Consider the following 17,967-nt stretch of genomic DNA (forward strand, 5'->3'; position numbering starts at 1 on the left):
AAATTATTTTTTCTCAGAGGGAACTCAGTCCTTCTTCATTCATCTCACAATACAAGAAAAACAGCATTTTCTTGGTGTGAAGACCACTTGTCAGATTTGGCCTTGTTTGGAAGATAGACCACTGTTACAAAGAGGTGAAAGTGCACAAACTGTCTGTATTTGCTATAATCACCGGATGTACATTAAACAGTCATTAAGTTAGTCTGATTTCTAATTGATTAACTTTCAAAACGTAACGTCTGAGACAACGTCTGTGTGTTCTTTCAGCTTTCCTCAAGAACATTTAGCTAACACGCCATGATATACTGTAACAAGGAGCCTGTTTGGCTGTCATAAAGCAGGTGTAGTGAATAAGAACCACTACACGTCTGAAAGGTTACAATCCCTATATTGCAGAATAATTGTCAAATTACTACAGCTGCCAAATCGACATGGGCGTTTTCTAGCAGCCGTAGCTCTTTATGCAAGGTCAAAGTGTTTACTGAATTCAGTACACTAGTTTGAACAAGCCAAACTGTGTTACTTAATGTGAGTAGTTGTCCTCGGGCTGTAAACTAAGCATGAACATGTCCTGTACCAAGCTTGTTTGTATTGTCTGTTTGGTTCTGACGTCCATCCCAGGATGCAATGGGAAAGATACTGGGGGAGAAAGCTCATCTGTGTTCACCCGCCAGCTGAGACTTCTGGACAGCGAACTTCTTAGGATAAAAGGTACCGTTTCTGATATTGAAACTAAAATGCTTAACAATTTTGAAATGTCCGAACTCTCCATGAAGGAAGAACTAAAGGCTGACTTTGTTCCCCCCTTAATCAAAGACTTGGTAAGAGAAGCAATGTCCGAGGTGATTATGGAAGATTCCACAGTTAATGGACATGTTCTTAACGAATTTAGACAGCTGAAGGATCGCTTGAGCAGTTTAGATCGAAAGGTCGAATCTTTGGCACAACAACTGGCTGACAATCAACCTGACCTGGGACTGCAGAACCGGATTGAAGACAGACTTGTGACAGCGGAATCTGACTTGGAGGAGCTCAAGCTGAAGGTGTTGCAGAACGAACAAAAGACGGTAGAACAGCATGCTAATTTCATGACACTGAATGATCGCTTAGACACCACACAAAATAAGCTGAACTTGTGCAGATGTAAGAAGGGTTCTTTGCGGCCTGGACATCCCCTATCAACAAAACCAACCCCAACGCCGGCTTTTCCAGACGAAGAAATGAAACGACGGCTTCTTATTTTCCCGTTCAACGCCGCGCCTCATCAAATATCCCTAGATTCCAACACTGTCCAACCGTATCCCTTCATTGATGTTAAGAAGACGCTGAGTGTGGCCTTTGTATCACAGACCAATAAACTGTTAGTGTCTTCTAGAGATCCTGGCCTAATCCAAGCGTTCGATCTCGACAGTTCAAGTGAGACATTTATACGGCGTGGCGTTGTTGCCTATGGAATGGCGGTGGATGGGCAGAGGCGGCTAGTGTTCATGTCCACATACAAGCCTTCAAAGTCTCTTTACCGAATGAACGTGGATGGTAGTGATTTGGAAATGATTGCAGAACTAAGAGGCGCCTTTCCTTACTCAGTCGCTATAGATCCAGTCAGGCAGATGGTATACGTTTCCATGAGTACAAATATCGTAAGTGTTCGCTATGATGGAATTGGTATGGTGAACATGTTAACGAATGTAATGATGGGAGCATCGATCCAAGCATTGGCTATGGATGTAAGGAATAACGTCCTGTATTTCAACGAAGGTCGACGGTTGAAGAAACTGCGTCTCAACAAAGCAGCAAAAGGTGCCAAGGATGTCCTCCCGCTGGAATTCAGGGCTCGAAATTTTCAGTTCTACAACGGCAGTCTCTATATTAGCAGTTCCATTGGCGGGGAGGTCGAAGTCATCCACTCGGTTGGTTCTGTCCGAAAACCAAATGACCACTCCACACACCGGAGACTGAAGATCATTGCAGATGCTGATTCCTTCATGTCTATTTGTTTAGTCCCTTGAAGATCATTGTGTGCAGTCTCCAGCTCCATCGGTACAGTCTCCATCTGTGAGTTTTAACGCCAGCATCATTCCGTTTGCATTACGGCGTGACATTCTTCTTTTGTTTTGGTTTGTATGCCATCGACCCGTGTACAATACTCGCTAAAATAATACAAGTTCGTAGAATAGGAGTAACTGTATAAAGTAATTCAACTAAATGGCTTATGTTGTAACATTTTGATCAGGAATCTTTGATGTAATTATAACAATTTAGAAGGGCATGTCGACAATTACCAGTTATCTATCTCCATCTTTAATTACATTGTAAGCATAACACTTAAACAAATAAAACTAATCCCCATTCTTTCGTCTAGACTTGAGATTTGTCTAGACCTCAGTAATATCCACGTCATTAATTATAACTGAATGTGTTATACTTCCATCTACGCATTTTCTGTTTATATTATTATTAATATTAGTAATTGAAACGTTAGACAACCATCTGCGTATATAAATAGTACAACAAAGAGTCGAGACATTGTAGTCGAGTGTTCAGGTCGAGCTTGACATTATCTCTATTAAACACTATTGACATGTGAAACTCTTTCATGATCATTTCATCAAAATGCCTTTGCAATATCTAGCCCACGATGACATTTAAAGTCAAATTTCAAAAATGAGTTCCTAGATTTAGTTAGGAGAAAATCGTATTCTTGAAAGGCCAGAAACTCATCACAGCGTCGCTGAAGTGTTCTAAGTTATGGGATTCTTTGCTTTAAAACTGCTTACTTCTGCCAAGAAATAGCATTGTTTTTAAAAAATATTATAGAGCCTGTGATTGCAGCATTTTCAGTTAGACACTTAAATACTTTTAACAAATGTTTTCTCTTTCTAGAAAACGTTATGGCATTATACTTTGTTTTTCAAACACTTTACGGAGCGTACAATTTCGGCATTTTCAGATCAACATTCAAATACGATTGTTTCGACAATGGACTTATTGCATCTGGGAGAATTAACATTGTAAAATTGCAATTGTGATTTAATTCCCTAACACCATAAGACAATAACCTCACAGGAACCGTTTCAGTTTGAACATATGATTATGTATTTCTATATGGCAAATGTGAAGCCCTGGGTAACACGGTCATCTGTCCATATTAGGTCCTTTTATAATTTTTTAACCCCCAAAACAGAATTCCTCTGACATTTACAACTTTCCGTCTTGACAATTAGCCAAATATACTGAACAGCAAAAGAAACGCACGCAACTCTAGGGAGAGTCTACTTTACGCTTACTTTTATCAGATTTCATCTTTTCGAAGTTTTTGTTTCTTTTGCTGCACATGCATGTATTAAACGGCTACGGTTTCATTATTACATAGTGCAAGTCTTCAGCTGCCTGTGATATTCCCTGTCCAAGTCCGGGCGATTCGTGTTTCCTGCAGGACAAAGATTAAGGTAGTCGTTCCTCTTTGAATGTGTAAACCTACTTACAGGTTATATTACATTCAACACAATACACACATATATACGTTTGTAATCAGTACATTCAAATTCATAGTAAAGCTCGATTTTAATCGCATTGTGTCTGTTCATCCCAAAGGGGCAAAATGAACCACTATCGTAATGTGAAGTGAAGGTGCGTCTATGGGGTTGTGGGTGAGTATGTGCGTGCGTCCGTCCGTCTTTGCATTCGCCTTGAACAGTGCATTCGCCTTGAACAGAGGCATGTCAATAACTGAATCTTCCGGAGACTAATTTTTGTGTCCCCGGCTATGATATTGTTGGAATATTGCTAAAAGTGGCGCAAAACCAAACTCACTCACTCACTCAGCAGACAATGCTATGATTGACATTACAAGCAACAATGTACATCGTCAAGGTTTACGGGATGGGCTACGTTACATTTGGTTGCCTCATAAAACCATTAAAGGTGGGGGCAAAGAAGACCCGGTTATTTTCATGGGCACAGTGTGTGATGCATATTTCTGGTAGGTGGGTGAGTGAGTGGGTGGAAAGGTTAACAATCTGTATCTACAGAGTAACAGGTGTGAGCCTCACAGAAATGCAGATTTAAAACTGTAGTCAGGTTTTACACTACAATGTCCTCACTATGCGACTTAGTGAGTAAATTACACTATGCATGAGTACGTTACACTTATATTTACAATACACTTATATTTACAATACACTTATATTTACAAGACACTTATATTTACAATACACTTATACCCTTACATCTTCAGTGTATAAGTACATTACACTTATCTCCACAATGTATGAGTACATTACAATTATTTCTACCACTTCAGTTAGTGTATGAGTGGGCAAATTACAGTATCTCCACAATGTATAAGTACATGACATTTATATTTACAATTTGTGAGTAAATTACAGTATCTCCACAACGCTTGAGTACATTGCACTCATCTTCACAATGTATATTAGAGTTAGTGAGTGAGTGTTTGAGATAACATTATCAGGTACCAAGAAACTATGGACCACCACAATCCACATCCTTCTCATCTCAGGTACAACAGGAGGTATAGAGGTGCATCAGGACAAACTCCAGCAGGCTTGGTCTCAATAACAACATCGTTTACACTTGAGATAACATTGATTTATTTGTCTCTTTTGTTCTGTACATATTATATACATACTTTACATATTCACACAAATAATGAATTGTAACCACTTGGAGAAGTCAGGATTCTCAATTGAAACAATCTTTGACTGTGATCAAGTCATATATTCTCATCTCTGGGCAAGTGGACCATGTCAGCGTGTTCATGATGCATCTGTGGTGTGAGATTCATCTGTGATTGTTACCAGTTACCTTTGCAGCAAAATCTTACACTGAGCTCATGGTCAGCTGCATGGTGCCCTGGGAATCTATCCTCCTACAGAATGATAACCCATCTTTCCACCAGAATTTGTCTGTTGACCAAAGAATCGGCAGAAAAAATTAATTACCTATCCAGTTGGACTATCATTGTTTCTGGATGTGCAGTGTTGTTCAGCAATATTGCTGTAACAAGTAGACTGGAAATAATCTAGTCTGGACCCGACAATCCAGTGACTAACATTAGTATGGATGCAAAAATCTTGTATTCATCAAACAGTCAGCGAGACTGACCACCCAGCATTGCTATTGCTTCTTACAAGGATGGTTGACAAGACAACATCCACATGGGACATAGCACACAGAGAGAGAGAGTGAGTGAGTGAGTTTAGTTTTACTCTGCACTCAGCAATATTCTAGCTATAGTGGTCTGTAAATAATCGAGTCTGGACCAGACAATCCAGTGACCAACACCATGAGCATTGATCTGCGAAATTGGGAACCGAAGACATGTGTCAACCAAGTCATCGCATTTTATGGCAAGCATGGGTTGCTGAAGGCCTATTCTATCCCGGGACCTTCACGAGTAGCACAGAGAGAGAGAGTGAATTGGGTCTTATACTGCTTTTTGCAATATTCCAGCAACATCACAGCAGGGGACAACCAGCAATAGGCTTCACACATTGTTCCCATGGGCGAAATTAAACCTGGGTCTTAAGAGTGACAAGAGAATGCTTTAACCACTGTGCTACCTCACTGTCGACAACTGCACAATGAATACAGGCGTCACCCATGCATGACAGACAATTAATATTCATTCACACATGTGTTCCCATATCTTCTGCACATCCATATTTTTCATGGCTTTAATAAACTTTCAAACCACCGATATTCTTTTCCCAGTGCACGATCCAGGTCTCTTGTGTCCACTTCAGGCTGAGACATATTTTCACTACATTCCTTTCTTGCTGAAAGTGACCTTGACTCTTCGGTGACCTCCATATCAGAGTCGGAATCAGCCTTAATGTTCAACTGAAGTCCACCGTCAATATCATCAATGTCGTCTTCATCTTCGTCATCGATTGCTTCAGCTCTGGAAAAGACGAACACAGACAGTCAGGGAAAAACTTCACATAGGAAGGGTATCATTTTCTCATATTAACATGAGCGCTAAGCGAGACATGCATCCATGCTTTTGATCTTGTGCATTAATGACACACAGTAAACAATGTACCAGTGATATCATGGTAGCCTGTGAATAATTAAACGTCACATGCAACGTAAAACACAACTTTGCAGATTCTGATACCTTTTGGTAGGCATGTACCGAAAGAAATCATCAAAAATGCCAATTCAACCAATAAATTTGAAAAAAAATGCAAAAGAAAAAAGCTCGTGAAATATGAGTTAAAATGATTCACTAAATTTTCCCCGGTGCTGGGGGGAAAAAGTGGTTTCAACCCCTGTGCTGTGCTGCACTCATAACGCATGCGCAGTGAATAGGTTCGTGGAAATTGAAACAGTATGCATGCAAAGGGTATGAGGTCGTGAGCAGTAGTCTAATCTTCGTTGTGCACATAAACAAATAAATAATCTGCTCGTTACATAAAAAAACTTGATTGTGGTGAGCAGCCTCTGTCACAGAGTAAGCTCAATGTCTGGTTTACTGACACCTATGTGTCTGCCTGTCTGTCTGCTAAAGACAATATGCAATACACAGCTTCAATCACTGACCACATGCAATTTGAACTTAACACCTATGAGGCTATACGCCATAAACAAAATAAATTGATTTATGATTCATGCACCAGAATCCTGTCTCTGCCACATTATCTAATCAGGCAGGTGTGATACTTGTACACATGACATGTTTTTATGTCTGTGGGTTGCAAACAAACTTCATCCATTTTTCTCGGATGACTGGATTGGACGGAAACTGGTGCAAACTCTTGTCAGTTTCAAAGTCCTGCTTTGTACTTGGATGAATGACAGTTTCCAGCCAAGCAGTAGTTCACAATATCTACCGAGATTTTTTATTTGATCGAACGCAAATTTACAAAACCCAACATCTTTATATACATTCTTCATGGATCACAGCTTCTTCTAGTGTATATTAGACCCGTGAAGGTCCCGGGGTAGAATAGGCCTTCAGCAACCCATGCTTGCCATAAAAGGCGACTCAGCTTGTCGTAAGAGGCGACTAACGGGATCGGGTGGTCAGGCTTGCTGACTTGGTTGACGCATGTCATCGGTTCCCAATTGCGCAGATCGATGCTCATGTTGTTGATCACTGGATTGTCTGGTCCAGACTCGATTATTTACAGACCGCCGCCATATAGCTGGAATATTGCTGAGTGCTGCGTAAAACTAAACTCACTCACTCACTCACTCTAGTGTATATTATTTTGTTTGACAATGGTATATGAATCCATACTGAAACGACGCATCAAGTACAATAAAGGAAGTTGTTATCCTTAAAGAATCTCACTTTCCTGTGACTCGCCATACTTCTAAAATGCCCATCAAACAGATCATCTTTCTGTACACACAATGAGCCCTCAGCGTATCAGCAAATGAACCAACCAATCGGAAGCCGTCGTTACACCTGAGTGCACACCCATCCGCTATGACTGGTTTCGGTCTGCCAGAGAGTGACTCCAGGGAAGTAAGCCCAAGTACAAAATACTGCACTTTTGAACCGCGAGTGTACCACAATTGTGTTAATTTGTTTTTTAACAAGCATCATTGTATATGATATGTCATGAATAAGTGCTAATTATGTTTTAATTATGTTTGATTTTTTTTGTTGCATGTGACCTTTAAGGACAGACCAGACAATCAAATTACTTCAACAATAGTGAGCGAGTGAGTTTAGATTTATGACGCACTCAGCAATATTCCAACTATACGGCGGCGGTCTGTAAATAATTGAGTCTGGACTAGACAATCCAGTGATCAACAACATGAGCATCAATCTACGCAATCGGGACATGATCACATGTGTCGCAAAGCCAGCGAGCTTTACCACCTAATTCCATTAGTGACCTCTTACGACAAGCATGCTGAAGATCAATTCTAACCCAGATCTTCACGGGGCTCACACAAGTCACTTCTAACAACAAGCACTGGGTTACTAAAGGTCAATCTTAACTCGGATCCTTCTGACTAACACTGATATCCAGTTCCGTGTAATACAGTAACCATGGTAACAGTATACTACAGTAACTGGATCCTGAGACAAGCAAGAAAAACAAGAAGACAAAGTTGTCAACATACTCTGCAATGGCAAAATACTCTTCATGAACATGTCTGTAAGTTATGATTGTGTCAAATGCTCTGGTGTGTATATAGATATGTGGATGAGAGTATTGAAAGATTTTCAAGTTCTGCTCCAGAAAGGAGCAATACCACAAATTTCAGTTGAAACCAACCTTGTTGCCATGGAAACACAAACAAAATATATTAATTAGAATTCCAAAATGACTAAAAGGCACCAGTTCACCATTTGATATGCGTATGTATGAAATTTCGTGAAGAAACAGTATAAAATTCTGCTCCAGAAAAGAGCAGCACCACCAATTTGAGTCAAAACTGTTGCCATGGAAACGCCAAAAATATGTAATTCAGAATTCCAAATCTAACGAAAGGCACAAGTTCACCACCAGACCTAAATATGTGTGAAGCTTGGGAAAGACATACTGAACGGTTTTAAAGTTCTGCTCCAGAAAAGACAACTGTACATGGACACAGACACAGACAGATGGACACATGCATGGATGGAGTCTATTTTAATACCCCCAGGTGAATCATCCAGAGATCACAAAAAACCTGAAATTCAAGGATTATTGGCACTAAAATGATATGAACATCAACACTTAAACGTACCTGGGATTGGTTCCTTTAGATAGGCGTGTCTCCAGGAATGTCTGGCACAAGTCTGGTAGTGGAGGCTGCGCCACTGCAGACATGTTGCCCATCTGTGGAAACAGGTTCAATTTCTCACTTAATGTCCTGGAGGCATTTTGACTTTAATTAATATTTACAAATCTGACAATTAAAAAGATCATAGCCATGGAACATTTATGAAAACTCAATGCTAGCCCATCAACACAATTTCTGTTATCTCAAAACAGTTTACCATAACAAAGCAACAAAGTTTTCAAAGCAAAAAAATGTGATGACTTTCAATCCTGGATTGGGAATGAGTGAATATGGTTTTATGCCACTTTTAGCAACATTCCAGCAAATAGATGAAGGACACCAGAAATTGGCTTCACACATCTTACCCAAATTTTGGCATGACAGGCAAACACTTTAGCCTCAAAGCAAACCTGACATGTCGAATGGTATTACTGCTTAGTTTGTTGTACTAATACATCGATAGTTATATGAGTGAAATACCTGTTGAATGAACTGTGTCTCTTTGATGCCCACAGACATATCGATGTGCTCCTGTTTTCGATCCTTGGTTGCAGACTTCCTGTGTTTTGACATGATCAGGCTAAGGGCTGACTGGGGAAGGTTTTGTTTAATTGGAGTCTGAAAACAACAAGAGTCGTTTAGGATGTGTCTTATTTGTAACTGTAATGCCACACACAGCAATATTCCAAGCATAACGGTAAATTAAGTGATTGAGATCATGAGCAAAGATCCATGATACTGGGATAATAATGGTAAAAATAATAACAATAATTCATTTATATAGCTCCTAGTATCAATAATTTTGTACATAATTTTAAGGAATAGGTGGGCATTCACATTGCACATGCTTTCCATAAAAATCATCAGTAATACAGACAATGCATGTGTTCTATGAATCGAGGCAGTGAAATAGTTTATGTACTTGGTGAAATTCAAGGTAGTTTACTTTTAATAGCATGATCACTGTAGCTGTTTCAGTAAGTGAGTGAGTTTATTTTATGCAATATTCCAGCTATATGGCGGCAGTTTGTAAATAATCAGGTCTATACCATACAATCCAGAGACCAACATCATGAACATCAATCTGTGCAATTGGGAACCAATGACATGTGTCAACCTAGTCAGTGAGCCTGACCACCTGATCCCGTTAGTCGCCTCTTATAGCAACTACTGTTGCCTTTTATGGCAAGCATGGGTTGCTGACGGCCTATTCTACCCTGGACCTTCACAGGTCTGTTTCAGTATGTAATCAAGCTTGCACTGGCATCTCAGTCAGTGAGACTGGGACTTCTAAAACACAGCAGTTATTCCAGATACATGTCACTGCATAAAGTTGTAGTAAACCCCAGCGATGAAGGTCTCTTGTCTGAGGACTGGCAAACCAAGAAACTAAACCTGGGAATCTGGCCCTACCCAAGGGCCGCAACTCTGCACTGACGTTTGTCATACCTTTCAAGTGAGTGAGTAAATGAGTGAGTGAGTTTTATTTTACGCCGCACTCAGCAATATTCCACCTATATGGCGGCAGTCTGTAAATAATCGAGTCTGAACCACACAATCCAGTGATCAACAACATGAGCATCGATCTGCGCATTTGGGAACCGATGACATGTGTCAACCAAATCAGCAAGTCTGACCACAAGATCACATTAGTCGCCTCTTACGACAAGCATAGTTGCCTTTTATGGCAGGCATGGGTTGCTGAAGGCCTATTCTACCCCGGTACCTTCACGGGTCCACACCTTTCAAACCTCAGCCAACTGTGGCCATCAATTCTGTGCACAAACTCAAAACTGTGCCCTGTAAAATCCTACCTTCTTTCTGTACCCATCAGTGCTGTCCTCATTGGCTTCATACTGCACTGTAAGGAGATCTTGCTCTTTTGTCATGAAGTACAGCTGTGATTGTCTTTGCCAAAGTAGTCTCCCCTTGGCACTGAAAGGACTCTCCTCTTTGTGAGGTATGAAAACAGCACTGACAACATCTTTCTTTGAAACCTGAGTCTGAGTGAAGACTGGCTGGGAATTTGCTGGCTCAAATACATGAACTGTCAAAAAAGCATCAAATAATATTGAAGAGAAACACGAGAAAAATATTTCAACGTTACTACAGGATATCTGTTACAAATCCGAAGTAGGTGAGCTCACAGAATTTACCATATTGGTGATACATTTCTGTGATATATTCATGTAAAAATACACGTATGGGCCAGACATTCTGTTTCCAAATGTTTGTTACAGCTAAAATTACAAGAATTACTGCTGTATAATATGGCTGTCATTACATAATCTGGTCTCAAGCAAACAATCAGGATCTCTGGTTTTTGTCGACTATTTGATTCAATATTAAAGTATGAAATTAGGCATGTCCAACTGCCTGAGATGGGCTAGTTTTCTGATGGACAGGCGAGATTTACAGTTACCCAAGTAAAACTGTTAGATCTTCCATACATCTGATTAAATTTGCCATATCTTGGTGTCTGGTCTGATACAAACCATTTTGGGCTGGTAACATTTTGAGGCTATCAACCCTGATGTCTGAATGGGCTTTTGGCTTATTTCATACACTTATTAAAGTCTGTTACAACCATAAAATAAATGTATATGGACAAGACATTCTGCCTCTGTCAACCAAGTATTGATATTCAAAGCAGAAAAGAATAACTGTTATGGTTGTTTGTTTTCAACAACCCTACCACTGCATGGTGGTGATATGTAAATAACGGAGCCTGGACCAGACAATCCAATTATCATCAGCATAAGCATCGATCTACACAACTTGAATACGATGACAAGTGTCACCCACAAGCCTGAAAAATGATTTCTTTAGTTGCCTCTACAGCAAGCGTGGTTGGTGAAGACCAGCTGTAACCAAGATCTTCATAGGTGCACAATATCTACCACTGCTGATTATCCTTGGAAGTTTGTTTCCGTTCTTCATAATAATCAACACTGCTTCATAAAAATTTAGAGAAGAACATCAGCTGATTCATTCTGGAGGTTCTAATGAAAAGTTTCTGTTGTCAAAGTCCAGAAAGTGTTGGAATGAGGGAATTTAGTTTTACACCACCTTTGGCAATAATCCAGCAATATAATAGCGTGGGATACCAAAAATGGGCATCACACATTGTACCCACATGGGGAATTGAACCCGGGTCTTCGGCATTATGAGTGAATGCCTAAACCACCGGCCAAGTCCCACCACCCTAGAACACTGCAAGCACTGCTGCCAGCAAGGTGTGATACTTACGGTCACCATTGTGTGTGAACACAGCCATGTACTTGGTCAGCGGGTCATCAACTAGCACCACTGCCCCAATAGACACACTCCACTGAACTGAAAGGAATAATAGGAAATTATTCATATTCAATGTAATACAGTACCGTGAGTGATTGTGGTTTTACACTGTTTACAGCAATATCAAATTAGATCTTGTCTTGTTCCTATTTTGTATACATATATATAGGCAACAGCTTTTAGCTAAGGATACACACTAACAGGAAAAACAAATAACTTACAGAAAAGACAAGACCGATCAAAATATCTCAGTTACACTGTCTTACACATGGCAGAATGTCACATATTTTCAACAATAGTTTGGCCTACAATATAGAGCTTCCTTTTGATGCAATGTAAGACTTGTTATTGATTACAACTTGCCTGAAATTGATAACTGATAATTGGGAATACTTGCCATGTATGGAATGTAAACAATTGTTTGGTACATCAAAAACTGTCTCCTGAACTGGTCTCAACCACAAGTAGTGCATAAGAAATTCATAAAGAGCAATCCAAGTGACATAACTCTGTGGGGTTTTCTTGAAACTATGTTTGTCCTGTAGAGGGCGCTAGAGTCGATTTATTGCAAGGTTGCATTAATTCATTAATATGTTTTAATTCAATAATGTAATCTAAATACAGTGAAATCTGCCAATACTGGCACATGTCTAATCTGACACACTGTCAAAACCAGCATAAAAGTTTGGTCCTGCCATTTTACAATGATATTTTTATCATTAAAACATTGTCTAATCTGGCATGTGTCTATTCTGTATTCTGCCACGACTTTCCCAATCAATTTCAACTGTAATTAACACTGTTTAAACCGGCACGGGTATGAGCAGTACAATCAAAGACACATGAACAAATACACTCCTCTCGGCACACTAGATAATTAGGAGTGAGTGAGTGAGTTTAGTTTTACGTCGCACTTAGCAATATTCCAGCTATATGGCGACGGTCTGTAAATAATCGAGTCTGGACCACACAATCCAGTGATCAACAACATGAGCATCGATCTGCGCAATGGGGAACCGATGACATGTGTCAACCAAGTCAGCTAGTCTGACCACCCGATCCCGTTAGTCGCCTCTTACGACAAGCATAGTCACCTTTTATGGCAAGCATGGGTTGCTGAAGGCCTATTCTAGCCCGGGACCTTCACGGGTAGATAATTAGGAAGTAGTGACTGTCGCCTTATGATTTATAAACACTGGGAGACTGCATTAACTGTTTTAAAGTGAGTGATGAAATGGCAGCAATGTTGATACATCATCGTCACTGACTAATCTGGTACCCAGTCTGAGCCAGCATTATATTTGGCCTAACTTTAGAATACTGCACCACAACGTTTAAAGACACGTCATAATACTATTTTACGTAATTGCATGTGATTTTGTTCAAAAGCACATTCTTTAAACAATGCCCTATGACGCCGGCATAGCAACAAGGTCGTCAAGCTCAGTGAGTGCCTACAAGCTCCGCTCACTGATGTTTCATCTCTACCAGCCATGTCATTACAGAAACCAAACGATGAAATGTGTTAATGTAGAAATTTTGGGCTAATGGTAATCAGCATCAAAATCCAACTTTGTCCTCTAGATCTACATATTTTCAGTAATGATTCGAAGTCTAATTCACTCTCGTGCCATCACTAGACATGCCCATGTCTCACTCATTCCTTAGTGCGATCCACATTATCTTTACTGTGTTCCCTACAACACTTTTCTGTCATGAAAGCACACAATGATTATTATACACGCACGTCAATCATGCATCCACCTTGAAATCGACGTCTGACGCCTGATGTCTTCAACCGTTTTCAGTTCGAACCATATCGGCACAATCCACACAACATGCTACCTTGCAGATTACGGAATGGTACGATTGTGCCAAATAATATTGGGGCCATTCGGCAACTATCAGTCGATCGAAAGCCCGAGACACCAAGTCTACCCGTAACCTTCGTAATTGTCAGCAACCAATTTGACTCTTTCCGTTCAGTTCCGTGACGTCACAGGAATGACTAGCCAAATTTGAACATTGTGCAACAATGTGGGCATAGATCAGTCGGTTAGCTGTCGGGCTAGCAATCTGAAGTTTGCGGGTTCGCGTCCAACAGGTTCTCACAAACTGTTTGCCTGTCTCACTGACATGTGACCTACGGCTGAGAACATCCTCACGAGAAATTATGGTGCTGAATTCTAAAGGTGCTCCTTATACTTCAATCCCATGGGGTGCCTGTTAAGACAGGTTTCAAGCTTTGTAATTTTTCTGAATAAACTATAGGGTATATTTCCTGAGGGCTGACAGTAAGTGTTACTGAGAGAAATGTATTATGTTTTTTCAGAGAAGCGTGGTGTGATATTGTGCCTGTAACACTTTCACATCGGAAGTATTTCTGACCTGAGCATGTGAGGAGGTTCCACACTGTGAGTTGCCAAGCTGTGGTGGCCACTAGCAGGTGACAGCAGGACTTGCGGCCGAACAACACTTGCCTGAAACACATCATCATTGGCTGAAACACACATCACTGACAGTCGCACTGATTCAATTCTTCACATGGGTAAAATGTCCCCTACAGTGATAACGCTGGAATATTGTTAACAGTGGCATAAAAACAGTAAGGTTTTAAGGTAAATAATACAGATATTTTTTACCTTGAAATCAGGTTATTAAAAGAGCTTTGAATGGATAAGTGAACTGAAACAGTCAAAACAAAATGTAACGAGCACTGTAACTAGCGTGACATAATCCCCTGGCTGCAAATTATCAGAACAAACTTCAAAAGTGATGAAATTTATTGTCGTCGTGACCTTGAAAAAAATTACACAAAGGTCACTAAAATGGAGGGGACTTTGCACCTTCCCTAGATGAAGCTTGGTGTCAAATATGAATAGAATGTAGTGAACAGTTTTTGCAGTATCTCACTGACAAGCTAAACATGCTGGTGAACATGCCAAAATCTTCAAAGTGTTGCAGTGACCTTGAAAATTATGTGAAATCCAAATCCAGAGAACGGTTCTTGAGATATGTCGCTGACAAGGGCAAAATGTTTAAGTCCAAAGGAGTGAGGGAGTCCATTTTTTATGCAGCCTAAATTAATAGTTCAGCAGGGATGCCTAAAATGGCCTTGACACATTGTACATGAGGGAAACTGAACCCCTCAATTCTGCGAGACAAGCAAACACTTTGGTTGTCTAAGGCACCCATTTCCATTCTTTGATGTTAACACAAACACTTCTCTCTATGACTAATAATAATGGTTTGTGACACAATTCCAAAATACAAAAATAGAAGCATGCCATCTAACTTATTTTTTATGTTTATGCTACGGTAAGACATGTTAAAACTCTATTGAAAATCTGTAATTAATCCAATAAGGCTGGTTAAACCAGTGGTTGACACACTGAGCACAATTAGAAATTTAACGCTGATCAAACATTCATTCCCCACCTGATATTCTTCTTGTCAAAGCTGCTACTCAAAGTAGTCCTCAGGACATTAGTATCTGGGTCCCACAATGTAATGGTACATCCGAACACCACAGCCAGGAGGGAGCCATCTTCAGCGAAGGCTGTTGCTCCTGTGTCCATCTCTCGGTAGAAGCCAACTGAATCACACGTCCACTTGCTGTTGGATCCTGTCAGAAGATGGGAGTTTTTTAGTTAATTCATACATTTGTTTTATTTTCATGTAGTTTAGAATCTGCAGTGAGTGAGGGAACACAGCTTTCTGTCTGCCCAGGGAAAATCTTATATATATACTCATAAAGAAAAGTTGGGAACTTAATTTTTTTATTTACAATTAAAAACATTTAGGAGATTTATTGGAGTCAATCAATGTTGATATGATAATATTGAATGTTTTGACAGTGCATCACTATTTGCACTTCCTTACAACCATAGCTATTTGGAATATAGTCGGTTTTTAATGGTGATTGGTGTATGGCATGTAATTTGCATGTGAAAAATTTTCATTTTAACACAAACGACTGGAAACAAAAATTAACAAATGTTAAATGTACGATGAGAGTCAAAATTAATGTTCTAGGTGATTTCTCAACCTTCTTGAAAACCGTCAAAATCAAGAATGGGACCCCATGCACATGTATAGGGCTACTGTGTTGTGCACGTGCATATCATGCGTTGTTTAGGGGCAGTGATTGAAATAATTTTTCAACTTAACCTGACAGCCGGGCTGGTGGCCCATAAATGTTGCCTGCCCATTTTGAAAGTTTCCTGCCCATCTTTAATTAACCCTCTCTTTGACTGGTACTTATTGAACCATGTGACTGCAGATGACCAATCATTGCGTAGCTTACTAAGCCAGCCAGTTTTAGTGTCCTATTACTATCTTCACTGGCTGAAGAGTTGTCCATGTATAATTATGGAATATGCTCATAGCTTTCATTCACCTTTCTTAAAACCAAATATGACATGACAATTAAAATGGAATGATCGTCCTGAGAGCGAACTGAAAGTAGGTCAACCTTAAAAATTTCAGCAAGACAATCGGGCTGGTGGAGAGAATTTCCAGGCAGCCCGACTCAAAATTTACCAGCCACGGGCAGTGGGGCAGGCCGTTACTTCGATCACTGTTTAAGGGTGGTATAGAGGGAAATGGTAGTGTCTTCTGAAAATGTCTGTACTTGAAAAGTTTATTAACCTTTACACTTCCTATCCAAACTGAAAGTTCAGGTTCCCCTACTTTTTTTTAAGAGTATATCTATACAAGTTTGGATGATTACATTTTCTGGTATGATATATTGCAGTCAAAGTAAACTTAGCCTCAGTATTATTCTTTACACTGCTATTACCTAGTCTAACAAACCCCAGTAGAAGATAAGGTCAGATGACCTGAACATACTATAGATATCTGTGTCGTCCACCAGCGTCCAGAGTTTGAAGCGGCGGTCATGTCCTCCCGACACCACCAGCGGCAACATGGAACTGATGGAGGAGTTATAGGGCCGGAACGTTAGGGAACACAGCGCTTTATCGTGGGGTCGGTCCACAACCGTGTTCATCTCGTACCTAACAACAAGCATAGTACATATTTAATTAAAAAGTCAATGGTGATTTTGGTTGGGTTTGTTGCTTATTGCTACACTCAGCAATACTGGAGCTATCTGGTGGTGGTCTGTAAATAATTGGGTTGGGACCAGACAATCCAGTGATCAACAGCATCAGTATCAATCTGTGCACTTGGGATATGATGACATGCGTCAACCAAGTCAGCGAGCCTGATCACACGATCCATGTTAGTTGACAAGCATAGGTTGCTGAAGATCAATTCTAAAGCCAACATAATGGCAAAAAATGGAAAGGAACCAAATCATCTTGAATATGACAAGTAATCAATTCAAATAACACTAAATACTAAAACATAAAACTAAGTCTAAGAAAGGATGTAAACACAGACCACTACTACAGATCCCTTGGATATATACCGGGAGTAAAGAATAGTGCTGGGAATGGTTTGAATTTTCACTATCAATCATTATCAAAACAATCAATCATGAAGTTAGTGTCTAAGTTCCAAGCGACATAACACATGACTCTTAGAACTCTTGTTGTTGGCTGTCACAGACAATCCAGTGGTTAACAGTATGAACATCTGTTCACACAGACAATGATGAGCAATGGTTGCTGAAAACCTGACCTGTATCTTAACTGGTTACTGAAACCAATTATTAAAGAAAATATCTCTTAAAAAATTGAATGGGCTACATACCTCTGTTTCTCTTCATCAAAAAGCCAGAACTTGAGCTGCATCTCAGGGGACATCTCCCCATCGTCCCAAAGTTCATAGGTGGCCAACCAATGACCACGCTCGTCTATCGCTGCCTTTGTGATCTGGGTGACTGTCAGAGGCTGTTCTAGATTTTCCGAGGAGATGTAGTTTTGTCGTACAATATCAAGCTGGAATATA

At 40.0% G+C, this 17,967-nt stretch overlaps 2 protein-coding genes across 2 annotated transcripts in view; one reads left to right on the forward strand and one right to left on the reverse strand.

Annotated features, from left to right (window-relative positions):
- The first annotated feature begins 567 nt into the window (after positions 1 to 567).
- On the forward strand, positions 568 to 3,509 carry LOC137256093 (uncharacterized). Its single transcript, XM_067793792.1, has 2 exons — positions 568 to 2,055; positions 3,374 to 3,509. Exon 1 carries the CDS (start codon positions 738 to 740, stop codon positions 2,007 to 2,009), a length of 1,272 nt encoding a protein of 423 aa, XP_067649893.1. The 5' UTR covers positions 568 to 737; the 3' UTR covers positions 2,010 to 2,055; positions 3,374 to 3,509.
- A 1,080-nt stretch (positions 3,510 to 4,589) lies between these two features.
- The window catches only part of LOC137256571 (WD repeat-containing protein 75-like), a 31,137-nt gene continuing 17,759 nt past the window's right edge, over positions 4,590 to 17,967 (reverse strand). The window contains exons 11-19 of the mRNA XM_067794438.1: positions 17,770 to 17,957; positions 16,903 to 17,069; positions 15,490 to 15,676; positions 14,440 to 14,531; positions 12,004 to 12,090; positions 10,569 to 10,801; positions 9,235 to 9,372; positions 8,719 to 8,810; positions 4,590 to 5,926 (exon numbers count right to left, since the gene is read on the reverse strand). Coding sequence (XP_067650539.1) covers positions 5,692 to 5,926; positions 8,719 to 8,810; positions 9,235 to 9,372; positions 10,569 to 10,801; positions 12,004 to 12,090; positions 14,440 to 14,531; positions 15,490 to 15,676; positions 16,903 to 17,069; positions 17,770 to 17,957 — 1,419 coding nt within the window. The 3' untranslated portion in view covers positions 4,590 to 5,691. The remainder of the gene's footprint in view (positions 5,927 to 8,718; positions 8,811 to 9,234; positions 9,373 to 10,568; positions 10,802 to 12,003; positions 12,091 to 14,439; positions 14,532 to 15,489; positions 15,677 to 16,902; positions 17,070 to 17,769; positions 17,958 to 17,967) is intronic.

The sequence above is a fragment of the Haliotis asinina genome, chromosome 11 (assembly GCF_037392515.1).
Source record: "Haliotis asinina isolate JCU_RB_2024 chromosome 11, JCU_Hal_asi_v2, whole genome shotgun sequence".
NCBI lineage: Eukaryota > Metazoa > Mollusca > Gastropoda > Lepetellida > Haliotidae > Haliotis > Haliotis asinina.